Source organism: Ornithorhynchus anatinus, chromosome 2 (assembly GCF_004115215.2).
Source record: "Ornithorhynchus anatinus isolate Pmale09 chromosome 2, mOrnAna1.pri.v4, whole genome shotgun sequence".
NCBI lineage: Eukaryota > Metazoa > Chordata > Mammalia > Monotremata > Ornithorhynchidae > Ornithorhynchus > Ornithorhynchus anatinus.
In genome coordinates this window covers 112,774,486-112,790,568 of record NC_041729.1, presented here as the reverse complement: position 1 = coordinate 112,790,568, position 16,083 = coordinate 112,774,486, and the positions used below count along the sequence as shown (strand labels likewise).

The following is a 16,083-nucleotide window of genomic DNA, read 5'->3' as shown; positions in this document are numbered from 1 at the left end:
GCACTAATTTATCTGGCTGAACTATGACCTTTCTTTAAAATTTAAATATTAAAATCATAGTTCCGTAATGTTATGCCACATACTTGGGTATAGCGCTTTTTTAAAAATAACAGCACAGTTTAGAATATGCATTCACTGACATTCTAACAGTGAAAAATAGAGTTGTTGACACACTAGAAATTTTGATCTTGTAAAAATCTTGCACATTGACATTAGGGACATATATTAACATTCCTAATAGATTAAACAGTGTTTAACCAAAGAGCACTAAATGAAGTATGCCTTCGTATAGAAAATATCTGATGCATTCCCAAGATCCAAAGTGTTGACTGAAGCAATATAAATATTTTTTGAGTGATACTATATAGTTAAATGACTAACCTCTATCACCCACTCCAGTTACTAGTTATGGTAATATACCACCACCCAGGCCCACCTACATCTTTCTGGAGCATTTTAATCCATCCTCCCTGTCTCAGTAGATTGTAACCATGACATTATACTCATCTCTGTCATTCAACCCACATATTCAATCTGTCACCCAAATCCTGTTTGTTCTGTCTCCACAGTGTCTCTAAAATCCATCTTTTCCTTTCCATCCAAACTGCTACTATGCTGATTCAAGGCACTTGTCCTATCCTGTCTGACTACTACATCAGCCTCCTTGCTGATCTCCCTGCCTCCTGTCTCCCCTCTCCAGTCCATATTAAATTCTAAAAAAAAGTTGTGTGCATTTCTCCATTCCTCAGTATCCTCCAGCTGTTACCAGTCTGCTGCCTTATCAAGCTGAAACTCCACACTATCAGCTTTAAAGCTCTTAATAACTTGCCCCGTCCTAGCTTATCTTGCTGATTTCCTACTGCAACCCAGGAGGCTTACTTTGCTCCTCTCATAACCTAATTACCCCTATCATGTGGAAATAATATGGGCCTGGGAGTCAGAGGATCTGGGTTCTAAACATGCCTCTGCCACTTGCCAGCTGTGTGACCTTGGGCAAGTCACTTAACTTCTCTGTGCTTCAGTTTCCTCAATTGTAAAATGGGGATCTGATACCTGTTCTCCCTTCTGCTTAGGCTGTGAACCCTGTGTGGCACCTGATTTAACTCCTATCTACTCCCAGCACTTAGCACAATGTTTGACACATAGAATGCTTAAAAATATGATTATTATTACTCTCCTTCGATCTCATCTATTTTGCCACTAATCCCTTAAGCACATTCTCCCTCTGTCCTGGAAATTTTTCCCTTTTCACCGTCATTCTCCCTCCCTTCAAAGCTTTATGAAAATCACTTACCCACAAAGCCCTCATTTTCCTTATTCCTTCTCCTTTCTGCATCACCCTTCCACTTGGATTTGTACTCTTTGAGCACTTGATATTCACCCCACCCTCAGCCTCACAGCACTTATGTATATATCCGTAATTGATTTTAATGCCTTCTCCCCTTCTAGGCTGTTAGCCTCTTGCACACAGGGAATGTGTCTACCAACTCTCTTGTACTGTACTCCTCCAAGTGCTTAGTATTCATTTATTCCATTATTGAGTGCTTACTGTGTACACAGCACTGTACTAACCACTTTCTTTCTACAGTAAGTGCTTAAATATTGATGATTGGTCGAGTTTAAGTAGGTTGCTTTTTTTAAAATACAGTATTTGTATTTTCGATTTTTGGTTGAAAATTTTAGCAGAAACTAAGGCAAGTTTAGAGCTTGATTTTAAGTCAGTGAGCATGTCCATTGTTTTAGAGCACAAGTTAAGGGATAGCCCATGGTCTCGACTTTGAAGTCTATTAGAGACATACCAGACTTGCCCCAAAGTTAAAATATAAAGAACAATAGCTTAGATTATATAAAAGCATAAATGACACAAGTATAAAAACAATATATATAGAGATACCGTGTAAGTATAAGAGCTGGAATATTGAAATAGTTGAATTTCTGGAGCCAGGTGAGGTAAACCCGGTAAACTTTTTTTAAATTAGTGGGGTTTTAGTAGTTTTAATAAGGAGAAGAGAGAGTTTGTGGAAGAGGAGACAATATTATAAAGGGAGTGGTAGAGGGGTGAGATGTTACCGGGTTTGCTTGACTAGAGAGAATATTTTTTCTTTTCTCCCTTTCAGATAAAAAGTAAAAAGGGTAGTGATGAAGAAACGGAGTCGGAAATGGCAAAAGAAAATGAAGATGACCAAGACTCATCAGATCAGTCTGAAGAAAAATCCAAAACTTCCAAAAAAGCGAACCCATATGGAGAATGGGAGAGTGTTAAGCAAGAGAAGCACACTTAGTAAGTATCTGAAGCTTATTAATTTCAACAACAAACAAGACTCTGGTAAGCTAACTAGTTACCTGACCCACAAAATAGCTTCTCGTGGGTAGGGATCATGTCTCCTACCTCAGTTATATTGTTCTCTCCAAACTTTTTCAAACAGTGCTCTGCACACAGTAAGCACTCACTAAATACTTTGTTTGATTGATTATTTATCTGGTAACCACTAAAGCAATTAGCAGTTATCATCTTAACAAAAGCCGTAGTTGAGAATTCCAGGGTGAATTTTTCCAATTCTCATTTGTAAATTGCCGAAGTAGCAGAAAAATATATATTTCTGTATTTCCACAATCTCACATCAGTTGACACATAATTTTGCATCCAAGGACAATTTCAAGCCATAGCTTTGGTTTGTTGTTATAAAAAACCAAAAGTGCAGCTCCAAGACTCTCAACATTGCCTATAGTTTGGGTTTCATGCAGCATAGACTCTGTCTCTACCTTGTTCTACCGTCTACTTTAAAAGCAGCTTGATCTAGTGGAAAGAGCACAGACCTGGACGCCAGAGAACCTAGGTTCTAATTCCAGTCCTGCCCCTTGCCTGCTGCAAGTGACCTTGGACAAGTCACTTAATTCCTGTGTCCTATGGTTTTGTTTTCTGTAAAATGGGAATTCAGTATATATGGGAATATGGGAATTCAATATGTGAGCACCATATGGGACAGGGACAGTGTCCAATCAGGTTACCTTGTCGTCTACTCAAGTGCTTAATATAGTGCTTAACAAATAGAAAGCGTGTAACAAATACCATAATTATCATTATTAGTGCAACCTGGCTTTTTCTTTGGGAACTTTTTCCCATTCCAAAAAGAATGTATATATACTTCTAACTTAAAAACTTGTTACAGACTTGAAAATCTTTTGTTGAATATGGTGTTTGTGCACATTCATTACTCATGGCTTTGAAAATATAAGAAGTTGAATTAGTACTACTATTAGAATGTAAATACTGATTGCAACATTTAAGTATTTACTGTATGCCAAGCACTATGCTAAGCATTTGTGTGGGTACAGTATCATCATCACCTCTCAGGGTCGCACCTGGAGAGTTTCCAGTATGCTATCAGTCTCGACTACAGAGGGAGAATCAAGCAGAGATGTATCCTTTCCATTCCTGGCTTGGACAGTGGCTAGTGAGTGGAAGACAATCTGCTACAAGTCAAAACTCACCTGTGCTGGGCAGCAGCTGCATGGGAGGGAGTCAAGGGAAGAGATTCAGGTGTACCACATGGAAGGAGGCAATGGTAAACTGCTTCCATATTTTTACCAAGAAAACTCTATGGATACACTACCAGAACGATTGCAGATGGAGGTGGGGCGTTCTGGGAGAGATGTGTCCGTGGCATCGCTGTGGGTTAAAGATGACTCGACAGCATAAGACAACAATAACAACAATATCATGTCAGGCACAGTTCCTTTCTATTTGGGATTCACCGTCCAAGAGGAGGGAGAGCAGATATTTAATCCCCATTTGACAGATGAGGAAACTGAAGCACAGAAAGGTTGTGACTTCCCCAAATTTCCACAGAAGACAAGTTGGGAAGTCTTTCTTAGAACTCAGATCTCCTGACCCCCAGTCTTAAAACAATCAGCTGCTTTTTTACATCATTGCAAACTTTTTACATAAAAAACTGGTGCAAGTTCTTGTCATCACATAGATAGTTTGATAGATTCTTATTTTAGCCTTCTAAATCTGCTGTTCTAATCATTAGTATATCAGGGACTATTGGTTGATTTGTTGGTAGAGATTATGATAAATATGATGCTCTCTTTGCTTGCTAAAAAGTGTTTTTTGTTTGTCTGATGCCGTTCCAGTGAGAAGCTGGATTTGGAACTTCCTAGTAAGGAGAAAGAATGTGTACCAGCTCCAGTGGCTAATGTTAATGGAGAGGCCAAAGTGATATTTAAAGAAAAGACAGTAACCTCCCTTGGAGAGGTGGCAGAAGGTGTAGCTCCGGTCTTCAAAAAAAGAAGATTTGAAAATGGAAAATCTAGGAACCTAAGACAGAGAGGAGATGATCAGTAATTGAACTTAATAACAAAAACTGAGTTTCTTACCCACTGTTGGGCAGAAGGGAGCCCATAAATCTTTTAAATTATTTTTGTTCTTAAAGATTTAGGAATTGACAAGTTTACTGGATCAGGTGTAAAAAGAAATTGTAATCTCTTTGATGTCAGCCCTATTTGTGTTTCTGAAAGGGAAATCGTTACTGTATTGTTTTTGTATTATAGCAGTTGTCCGAGGATTGAATTCTGCCGTAAAAATGAAATTATTAAAATATGCATAGTTAGGTCTGGACTCTATACTCCTTTATGTGAATATACATTGCTGCATATGACAGTGCTTCCTCAGTACATCATTGTTCCAAATTAACACCATTCAAGTCCAACAAAAACAGAGTCCTCAGTCAGCAAGCATAAAGTGAATAATTATACCACTTAGCTTACTTAACGTGGTGTGGCTAGAGTATGGTTGAGAGCCAGAGACCTACCTGATCTCCCCATCTTGAAGTAAGGATTCCCCTGGGTTCTTTACACTGTGCCCTGAGTGTGGAGTGAATCTAGGGTCAAAATTAGAACCTGCCTACCAGAGATGTTAGGTGTTGAATAATATCTCAGAGCATTAAAAATGTCAAAAAGTTAAACCCTCTGGAAAAACAGAAATCTGGATAGCTTGGTGCTCATTATGTTGTATAAAATCGCAGCTAGGTAACTATCTAAATTTAAATGTTGAATGGTTAGGTGTTGGCTCCACTTGACTAATAGCTTCCAATGGTCTAATAGTTGATCAAAATAATCAACATAAGAGAATTCTAAGTTGGACCAAATTCTACAGCCCAAATTCCCCTTATCCAGGTGGGGTTAAAAGAGATGGGGGAATGGGAGGAAGCATAGTAGAAAGTGGATCTGGTCTCTAACTGTTCATCACCATCTACTAAGACAGAGCAAAACCCTAACAGTATCAACTGTGTGCTCTGCACACAGTAAAGCACTCAATAAATACTATTGAATGAATGAAAAACTGAACCTCAGTGGAAAGACTCTACACTTGGATGTCAGAGCTGAGGCCATTCCTGTGTTAGTATAGCTCAAAGATCCCACCTATAGATGGATTCACATTAGCTCAAACTGACTTGATAACGACTGCAACCTCCCCACTTAATGTTCAATCAAGAGTCTTCTCTTCTTGAAAGGAGGAAAGTGTGGCAGATCCAAACTAATTGAGTTATCAGTTAAAAAAGATATGGAAGGTAGAGGTTGATTTTTGGAAATGTAGGTGGCTGGACTTGGCCAATGGCTAACCACAGACCCAAGGGAAAGAGCTGAGAATTCTTTCAGGCAATCGGAAAATGTTTTCTGGGTAGTTGACATAGCGGGAAGAATTTCCCAGTTTACCCTTTGAAGATTAGGTTCCATAAACTCCACAGATATTTTAAAATTCAGTTTATGAATTACATGGTCATTGCCTATGCATTTTTCTACGTCAAAACTGGAGATTGCCTAGTGATAAAAGGATAGCTTGTTATAAGCCACAGAAACATGAATAAAGTGTCCACTTGTCTTTAGCCTCTGGTAATCTGTTTCAAGCCCATCTAAATGGTCAGATCTTTTCTTATTCCAACCCCCTTTTTTTGGCTTCTATTCAAGTATTTTGCAAGCCTTACATGTCTTTTGGAAAATCAGTTAAAAGTTATTCATAACCCATCAAGAACAGCAAAGTGGTACATTTTGGTGCTTGTAGGTATATCCAATTAGAAATTATAATCAAAGTACAGCAATGTTCTGTTTAGGATTTAAATTATCTTAGCAAGTTTCTAAAGTTCATTTTAGTAATACAGCAAGGAACAACTACCTTTAGCACCAGTAGTTCTAGTTTATTTCCAAATTTCCAGCTATGAGAAAAATCCAGTACATTATAACTTAAAACTCACTTAAAATATTTGGAACCTGCATCTTATAAATAAGCTTAACATGCCTTAATACTGCATCACAGAATGAAAGGTGTTTTTTTTTTTTATAAAAGTGTGAAAAAAGCTCATTAATGTATAGTCTTTTCATAAGAAACCTTAATATTGTGTGTGTTTTTAAATGGTACCTATTAAGTGCTTACTATGTACTAAGCACTCTACTAAGCATTGGAATAACAGAAGATAATCAGATTGGACACAGTCCCTGTCCCTCCTGGGGCTCCCAGTCTAATTTTCCTCCTCAGCTTAAAATAAATAGTAAAATGTTAACATTTATACTGGTTTATAATTAGAGGAAAAAAATAGTAGGGGTTAGAACATGTGAGGCTAAAATGTCTGGATATTTCAGATGTATTGCCCTGGAGTTAAACTGTATGTAACCTACAGTATTAAAGGAATAATGATTTTTGAATCATTTCTCTTCATTTTACTCTTTCTGCTGTCATTTTTCATTGTCATCTGATCTAAATTTCCACAGTAATGACTTTCATGATCACAAATGGTTTCATTCTTTTTATAATCTAGAAATAGCAAATTGTCACAATTTTGCAGTGTATTCCCCTCCAAATTATTAAAGGAAATGCTCAAATTTTTCTAAGACAATCTAAGTGGGAACGTTGTATGGCTATGGTATAAAAAGAGAAATATATTATTTTTCAATCAGGTAATAAAGTTTTCCAAGTTAACACAAGCTCATAAATAGTCTGGAATGGGTGATCAATCAGTGGTATTTACTGAGTGCTTACTATGTGCAGAACACTGTACTAAGCCCTTGGGAGAGTACAATACAACAGAATTAGCAATCTGCTTTAGCCCTCATCTAGTTACCCCGGGCTGCAGCTTCAAAACGAGGCCATATTCTGATCCCCAAATCATCTATTAATGTATAATTTATTGCATGTAGAAGTAGACTGAATAGATACATTTCAACCTTGGGATTCAGTTGGAGATCATAGAAGACACTTTCCTTGTATTATTAGGGCATCACACAGCCCTGTGACTGGAAGCTTCTTGTGGTGAGTAATCACATCTACCAAGTTTACTGTATTATACTCTCCCAAGTAGTGCTTAGTACAGTGCTCTGCACACAGTAAGCTCTCAATAAGTATCACTGATGGCCTCCTGGGCTCTACCCTGAGCATCCCAGCAGAAGTGTCTCACCCGGTCTCTGCAAAAATCCTCACCCTGTTTCTTGTAAAGATGAGTTTTTCATCGATACTTGGAATTACAAGTCCCTGCACTCCTAGCCTGGGACCATCCATTTGTCAACATGGCTGCTACTCCCAGAGAGACTGGGAAGAATGCAGGTGGCCTGACATACCCTATCATTACTGATGAAAAAAACAAACTTGTTTCCCACATACAGTAAGAAAGATTAAACAAGTCCTTTGTGAAGATGTATTACAGAACATCAGTTATCAGTGGCCAAAGAAATGCACCCAAAACCTAACTTCATTGATTAGGTCTTAAGAATATTCATATTGCCATTATGCCTGTTATTGAAAGCTGGAATATCTTCCATACTTTCACTAATAACACTAGAGAATCACAAAGGAGCATCTAAACAGCTAAATGTCAAATTCCTGGGGAATGAAGCAGCATAACCCAGTAAACAGAGCAAGGGCCTGGGAGTCAAAAACACCTGAGTTCTAATCCCAGCTCCACCATTTGCTGTGTGACCTTGGATAATAAGTCCCTTCACTTCTCTGTGTCTCAATTACCTCATCTGTAAAATGGGGATTAAGATTGGTAGCCCATGTGGGACATGGACTGTGTCCAATTTGATTAGCTTGTGTACTCCAGCTCTTAGTACAGTGCCTGGTACATAGTAAGTGCTTTATAAATATCATAAAAAAACCAAAAACCCAAAGCCACTTGCAAGAAATTTCATGATGTCAGAGCAACCTTTTAAGAGCAAGAAACCCCATCTGTCTTGGATGAAAACACCAGGACTGATATGATTAGTGACCAAGATTAGAGAGTCATATATAGTACAACGAACAATGCATCCATCATCCACCCATCGGTGGTATTGTTTGCCGACTTGTTCATTCCAAGCGCTTAGTACAGTGCTCTGCACATAGTAAGCGCTCAATAAATACTATTGAATGAATTAATGAATGAATAGTGCAGAGCACTGTGCTAATTGCTTAAGTGTTAATACAACATCGATGCCTTACAGATCCTTGTGTTCCAACAAAGAGGGTCCTTAATGAATTCTTCACTGGGGAAAACAGCCACCAAGGCAGAAATTACAACTGTCCAGGCAGAAATAAAAGCAAGGATTTCTAAGGCTTCCCTAAATAGGCATCCCTAATGACAAGCACCCCTCCCAGGGTCACACCTGGAGAGTTCTCAGTACTCTACCAGTCTCAACTACAGGAGGGAGAGTCAGGCAGAGGCACATCCATTCCATTCCAAGCTTGGGTAGTGGCTAGCGAGTGGAAGGCAATCTGCTACAAGTCAAAACTCACCTATGCTGGGCAGCAACAGCATGGGGGAGAATCAAGGATGAAGACTCAAGTTGACTGCGCGGAAGAAGGCAACTGTAAACCACTTCGGTATTTTGACCAAGAAAACTCTATGGATACACTACCAGAACGATTGCAGATGGAGGTGGGGAGAGATATGTCCATGGCGTCACTATGGGTCAAAGACGGCTCAGTGGCATAAAACAAGACAAATGAGAAGGAGCATGGTCTAGAGGAAGGACCACGGGCCTGGGAGTCAGAGGACATGGGTTCTAATCCCCAGCTCTACCACGTCTGTTATGTGACCGTGGGCAAGTCACTTCAATTCTCTTGGCCTCAGTTACTGCACCTATAAAATGGAGATTAAAACTGTGAGCCCCATGGGGAACATGGACTGTGTCCAACCTAATTAGCTTGTATCTTTTCCTGTGCTTAGTATAGTGCCTGGCACATAGTAAACACTTAACAAATATATATATATACACACATAGTTGCATATATGTATATTCATATTTTAGGAACTAATATTCATTCATTCATATTTATTGAGTGCTTACTATGGGTAGAGCACTGTACTAAGCTCTTGGAATGTACAATTCAGCAACAGATAGAGACAATCCCTGCCCAACCACAGGCTCACAGTCTAAAGGTATTTTAAGAATTAGAATTTAAGAACAAATATTCTTAAAATATATACATGGTATATATATGGTATTTACTGAGCATTTACTATGTGCAGACCACTTGTGCTAGGCGCTTGGGGGAGTGCAATATAACAGAGTTGGTAGACATGCTTCCTGCCCAAAAGGAGCTTACAGTCTAGAGGGTGAGAACATGAAGAACTGCTTATACACCTCCCTCCCTCAACCCCTTTGCCCCCAATATCACATAAACTTGGGGATAATGAGTTTGGAAAATTCTCAACCAACTCTGTAACATTGTACTCTCTCAAGTGCTTAGTACAGTGCTCTGCACATAGAAAATGTTCGATAGATACGATTGATTGATCCTTGACATTTCATTATGTTCCACCAGTGCATTCTATAACCAAAAGTTTTGAAGACTCTGTGGCTGGGAACGTATGTGCTAATTCTCTTGTACTGTGCTCTCCCAAGGATTTAGTACAGTAAGCATTCAATAAATATCATTGATGGATTGAAGCAATTTATCCAGATACACATTCAGCCCAACACAAGTCTTTCTGACAAATGTGAAAAGTGCACACATGAAGTCAAAAGCTGTTTTCCAATAATGTAAATTTTAAATCATCACCATTAATATTTATTAAAAGCCAGCTGTGTGTGGAGCACTGTACTAAATAGGCCCTGGTACATGCAATTAAAGGGAAAGACAGATTTGCTACCCTGGAAGGTTTTACCACTTAGGTAGGGGTTTGCAACCATCATCAAGGGTATTTATGGAGCGCCTCAGTGCAAACACTCAACAAAATGACCTAATCCTAATACAGGTAAATATGAAGCCAAAAGAGAGGCAGCTTTGACTATTGGGGAAGAGGTAGAAGTTCTGGATCATTCACTGCATCACCCTCACCCTGTTCTCAACTTTCTGACAAAGAAAAAGAGGCCTCAGAAACCCTAAGGGGAAAATGAGACTAGAAGGAGCCAGATTTGAGGGAGAGAGAGAGTTTTTGTTCTCTGCTGATTAAGTGTTTGAGTGCTGGGCAAGAAAAATCTGGAGGTTTCAATTTTTAGTCGAACTCCAGCTTCCTCATCCTCTACTTTCCCCTTCCCCATTCCACCCCTTCAAATCCACAGACCCAAACTGGTGTCAAGACCCAAACTGGTGTCAAGACAAGGACTAACTCCAGGTTGGGCCTCTCTGGACAACCTGTGTCCCTGTCCAGGTTCTTCAACTGCAGCTGTCAGTTCCAATCAGACCTGACTCTAGCAGAATGACACTGGGCTCTACAAGGCCTCATGTCTGGTCACAGAATGACACAGAATCCATGGCTCCGGGTTACCTGTAGAATGCCATGCCAGACTGGCACCCAGTTAGTGATGGGTTGGAATGTTAACCAGTACCTTGGTTCTATCATCAAAGTAAATTCAATTGGATGAAATTAAATTTTTAACTATCATGCATCAGAATTTATGGAATTTTTCTCCTATCACAAGATTGCTTTCTCTATACTAAGAACAAGGCTAGAAAAAAAAAGCAACATGGTCTACTGGATAGAGCATGGGGCTGAGACTCAGAAGGACCTGGGTTCTAATCCCAGCTCTGTCACTTGTCTGCTGTGTGACCTCGGGCAGGTCACTTAATTTCCCTGGGCCTCAGTTTTTTCATCTGTAAAATGGGGATTAAGACAGTGAGCCTTATGTGGGACCTGGACTGTGTCCAACCCTAGAGCTCAGTACTGTGGCCTGGCACATAGTAAGAGCTTAACAAATATCATTTTTAAAAATTGGCATTGTAGAAGAGCTGTTCCTTTTAAGGAATTACCTCATCAGTACTCTGGTTGTGCTGGAACACTGACTCCAGATTAAAAATTAACATTTTTAACTTTTAACAGATTATTACATTTGTTGCAGATACCACTGAACAACAGTATTTTTATATTTGAAATGTTTTCCACCCAAATAGATAGAAAGAAACCTGGAGAGTTGCTCATCTTGTGGATGAAAAAAAATTAAACATTACAAAGTAAGTATGCAACTAGAATAAGGATTTTCTAAATTGATTTATTAAACTTTATTTTAATAGGTTGGCAATTCAGAGAACCTAGAATTGTCTTGATTATCAAAGTGCAAATTCACTGACTGTGAAAATACTTTATATGATCTATGAGAACGATATTTAGGGGTCTATTGCAAGAATTTGAGTCTGACCCACTTTCTTTAACATAATTATTTGAATGGCTATGAAGAAGCAAATTATCCTTAGTAAATTGAGATAATTACAAACCTTTAAGAATCAAAACAATAAATGAAAAGCACACATTTAAATTAAGGGAAGAGTGAACAAAATACACTCCAGTGTTTCTGGGCTGTTCATGCAATTTTAGAAAAATATGCTTGTGCTAAACCCAACTAAGCGACCCCAGTTAATCCAGTCAGACTTCTTGATACTAAGCTCCAGATGCTCTTACTCACTCTAAATGCTTTGACTTCCACAGGCAGGACTAAGCACACTCAGAACACGTTGAGTGTAAACTTCATAATGTCCTCTTTTTTAGTAATAATAATAATAGTAATAATATGGTATTTGTTAAGCACTTACTATGTGCAGTAGAGATCTCTCCTAGAATACTGGAAGACTTTTACCTTCATATTTATCCTGTGACTTCTTTGCCCTCACCATCAGGAAATACAGGTTTAGGTTGGTCACCCAATGTCCTGATTAATATAGTAAGCTTAGTGATGGAGGAAAATTTAATTTTTTTTAATCCAGACTAATCAGGACCAGGCAAGATCCAAATTTCTGAACATCCAGATACTATGGATTTTTAGTTTTAAACAAATTCCAAGATAGAGTGGAATACAGACTTATCAGCTGATTGCCAGTAGCACAAAATGTTTGGTAACTTTAGTGTTTTATTAGGGACATGCCTACCAACTTTGTTGTATTATACTCTCCCAAGCACTTAGTACAGTTCTCTGCACATAGTAAATACTCAATGAATACCATTGATTGACTGATTGAGAGCTTACTCTGATAAACAAAGATTGTGCCTATAATTCACTAAGATTGCAGAGAGTTCTAGGTGTGAGAATTCTGTTCATTCCAGGGTCAATATAATTAGCCCGCTACTTCTCCAGATAGGCTCTTTTTAAATACTGGCAGATTTCCTCTGGAGAAAGTCCTTATACCTTTCTCCTTCCCATTTTGATAGCTTCTCCATTGTATAAGAAGATTGCCAGTTGCTAATGTGATTACTGCTTTTAAGATGCCAAACAAAGCCCAAGAGGTAAGTCAACATACATGCAATATCGTTTTTAAAGTATTTATTATTCACCCACTTGGTGCAATGCACTGTACTAGATGCTTCAGAAATATAGAGTTAAGAAGTAATTAGTTGCCTGCCCCCTAAGATTGTACACTCTAATGTACAGTAAAGTCAGTAACTATGCACAATTCAATATTTTCAATTCTGCAAACACACAAGAATTCTAAGGATGGATATAAATAGGGATAAATTGGGATATAAAAATGGGAAGAGTTTAGTGCTATGTTATTGTACTTAGTACCATAAAAATATTCAAAGTCATATAAATGAAAGGAGTTATGAAAAATCAATCAATAGCATTTATTTATAAATTAATTTATGACATTTGTTAATAATAATTAGTGTTTTGTTAAATGCTTACTATGTGCCAAGCACTGTAGTAGATACAAAATCATCAGGTCTCAAATGGAGCTCTCAATCTAAGTAAGAGGGATAATGGATATTGAATCCCCATTTTGCAGATGAGGTAACTGAGGCACAGAGATGTGAAGTGACTTGCCCAAAGTCAAGCAAGTGGCAAAGCTGGGGTTAGAATCCTCTGCCACTTGCTGTGTGGCCTTGGCCAAGTCAATTAGCATCTCTGTGCCTCAATTACCTCATCTATAAAATATAAGCCCCACTTGGGACAGGGACTGTGTCCAACCCAATTTGCTTGTATCCACCCCAGCACTTACTACAGTGCCTGGCACAAAGTAAGCACTTAACAAATGCCACATTATTATTATTACGTCCTCTGGCTCCCGGGTCTGTGTTCTTTTCATTAGGTCATGCTGCTTCAAGCTGTTTAGAGCTTACTACGTGCCAGACACTGTTCTAAGTGTTGGGGTAGATACAAGCTAATTAGGTTGGACACAGTCCTTGTCCTACATAGGGCTCACAGTCTTTATCTCTATTTTACAGATGAGGTAACTGAGGCACAGAGAAGTTAAGTGACTTACTCAAGTTCACTCAGCAGACAAGTGGCGGAGCCAGGATTAGAACCCAGATCCTCTTACTCCCAGACCCATGCTCTTTCTCCTAGGGCATGTGGCTTATTTGAATGCTTACTCCAAACAGCATCATTATCGTTCCCTTTTTCATACCCTCTCTCCTGCCTAGAACTCCCTCTGCTTTCATAGCTCCTTCCCTTCTGCATCACCTATATCTCCTTAGCACTTTGATATTCACTCCACCCTCGCAGCCATCAAGTCTAGAGCGACCCCATGGGCACATCTCTCCCAGGCCACCTCACCTCCATCTGCAATCTTTCTGGTAGTGTAGTCATAGAGTTTTCTTGGTAGAAATACAGAAGTGGTTTACCATTGCCTCCTTCCACGCAGTAAATTTGAGTCTCTGCCTTCGACTCTCTCCCATGTGGTCATGGCCTAGCACAGGTGAGCAATTAATTGCTTTTATATTCTATTGCTTCCCCATCTGCAATTTATTTTGTCTGTGCTTTCCCCATTAGATTTTAAGCTCAAGGGCAGGGATCGTATCTGTTGTTATAACCTCCAAAGTGCTTAGTACAGTGCTATATACAATTAGTGATCAATAAGTACCATTGCTTTTACTAAGCTCTTGGGAGAGTATAATAGTTAGCAGACATGTTCCCTGTCCTGAAGGAGTTTACAATCTAGCAAAGTATCATGGTTACTTTTGTGGTGGAAAGGTAAGTAATGGCGATGCCCCCGACTGAAACTTTAATATCAGTTAAGGCACCATTTGGTCATGCCAATCTAACTAGCAATCAATCAATCAGTGGTATTTGAGCACTTACTGTGTGCAGACCACTGTACTAAGCGCTTGGGAGAATATAATAGAGTTGGTAGACACAACCCCTGCCCTCACAGAGCTTACAATTTAGCAGAGAAGGCAGACACTGAAATAACTTGCAGAGAAGGGAAGCTGCAAGTTTAAGGATGCATATCTAAGTACTGTGGGGCTGGAGATGATGGATCAAAATGCTTAAGGGGTATAGGCCATGCAGAAGGGAGGGAGTGTAGGGTGGGGAGATGTGAGGTGAGCCAGGAAAGGCTTCTGGGAGGACATACGATTTTAGTAGGGCTTTGAAGGTGGAGAGAGTGGTGATCTGTCAAATACGAAGAGAAGCAGTTCAGAGCAGGAGGGAGGACATGAGGAATGGGTTGATGGCAAGGAAGATGAAATCAAGTACAGTAAGTAGGGTGGGGGTTGAAGAGTGAATTGTGGAGGATGAGTGAGAGTAGGTAATCAAGTGTATTTATTAAGCGCTTACTGTGTACAGAGCACTGTCCTAAACTCTTGGAAGAGTACAATATAAGAGAGTTGGTAGACACATTCCCTGCCCACGAGCTTACAATCTAGAGGAAAAATGGGGAGAGCTGATTAGAGAAGCAGCGTGGCTTAGCGGAAAGGAGCAGGGGCTTGGGAGTCAGAAGTTATAGATTCTCATCCCGGCTCCGCCACTTCTCAGCTGTGTGACTTTGAGCAAATCACTTAACTCCTCTGTGCCACAGTTACCTCATCTGTAAATTGGGAATTAAGACTGTGAGCCCCATGTGGGACAACCTATCTTGCATCTACCCCAGTGCTTAGAACAGTGCTTGGCACATAGTAAGCGCTTCACAAATACCATCATTATTACTATTGGGTGCCTTAAAGCTGTTGGTAAGGAGTTGCTATCTGATGAGAAAGCCACTGGAGGTTTTTGAGGAATGGGAATTCATGTGTGCAAACTTTGGTCTCAAAGCTAGAAAAGTCCTGGATCATCTCCAGGTGGTTAGTGGCTTTTGGAGGTAGGATACAGTTCTATACCAAACTGGAGGTCAGGGTGTAGTGTGAGATGCAAAAGCTGGTGCATGTGCTTGTGAAGGAATTAATACCCTTGGTCTACTAAGAGTGGTAAATTACAAGTGCCTTGTGCCAGGGGTGGGCCCCAGTCAAAAAGCAGCACAGATGCCAGATGACCAGTCAGTCAGTCAATCGTATTTATTGAATGTTTACTCTGTGAAGAGCAATGTACTAAGCGCTTGGGAGAGTACACATAGATACATTCCCTGCCCATAGTGAGCTTACAATCTAGAGTTGGAGACAGGCATTAATAAAAATAAATTACAGATATGTAAAGTGCTGTGGGGCTGAATAAAGGGACCGTGAACTACCCTTCTAGAATCAAATTGAATCCCCAACCATGACTAGAAATTGAATTTGAATGTTTCACAGCACCCTACTTTTCAGCAATCTTAACAACTGTATGAATATAAAAAATAGTATTTGAAATTTTTTCTCCCATCCCCTAATATTGTTGCTATGACTAGTCAATATACTTCTTAGAATTAAGTAAATAATTCCTTTCCTTCCACCTTCGGATATTAAAATGGGTTAAGTTTTAACAAAT

At 39.3% G+C, this 16,083-nt stretch overlaps 1 protein-coding gene and 2 non-coding genes across 3 annotated transcripts in view; all 3 read left to right on the top strand.

Annotated features, from left to right (window-relative positions):
* The window catches only part of WBP4 (WW domain binding protein 4), a 39,829-nt gene extending 33,122 nt beyond the window's left edge, over positions 1-6,707 (top strand). The window contains exons 9-10 of the mRNA XM_029058759.2: positions 2,118-2,281; positions 4,138-6,707. Of these exons, the coding sequence (XP_028914592.1) occupies positions 2,118-2,281; positions 4,138-4,348 (375 nt within the window). The 3' untranslated portion in view covers positions 4,349-6,707. The remainder of the gene's footprint in view (positions 1-2,117; positions 2,282-4,137) is intronic.
* Positions 3,346-3,482, top strand: LOC114809716. Its single transcript, XR_003757493.1, has one exon. It is a non-coding gene; the product is annotated as a small nucleolar RNA SNORA7 (small nucleolar RNA).
* A 1,909-nt stretch (positions 6,708-8,616) lies between the features above and the next one.
* Positions 8,617-8,754, top strand: LOC114809655. Its single transcript, XR_003757432.1, has one exon. It is a non-coding gene; the product is annotated as a small nucleolar RNA SNORA7 (small nucleolar RNA).
* The last annotated feature ends 7,329 nt before the right edge of the window (positions 8,755-16,083 follow it).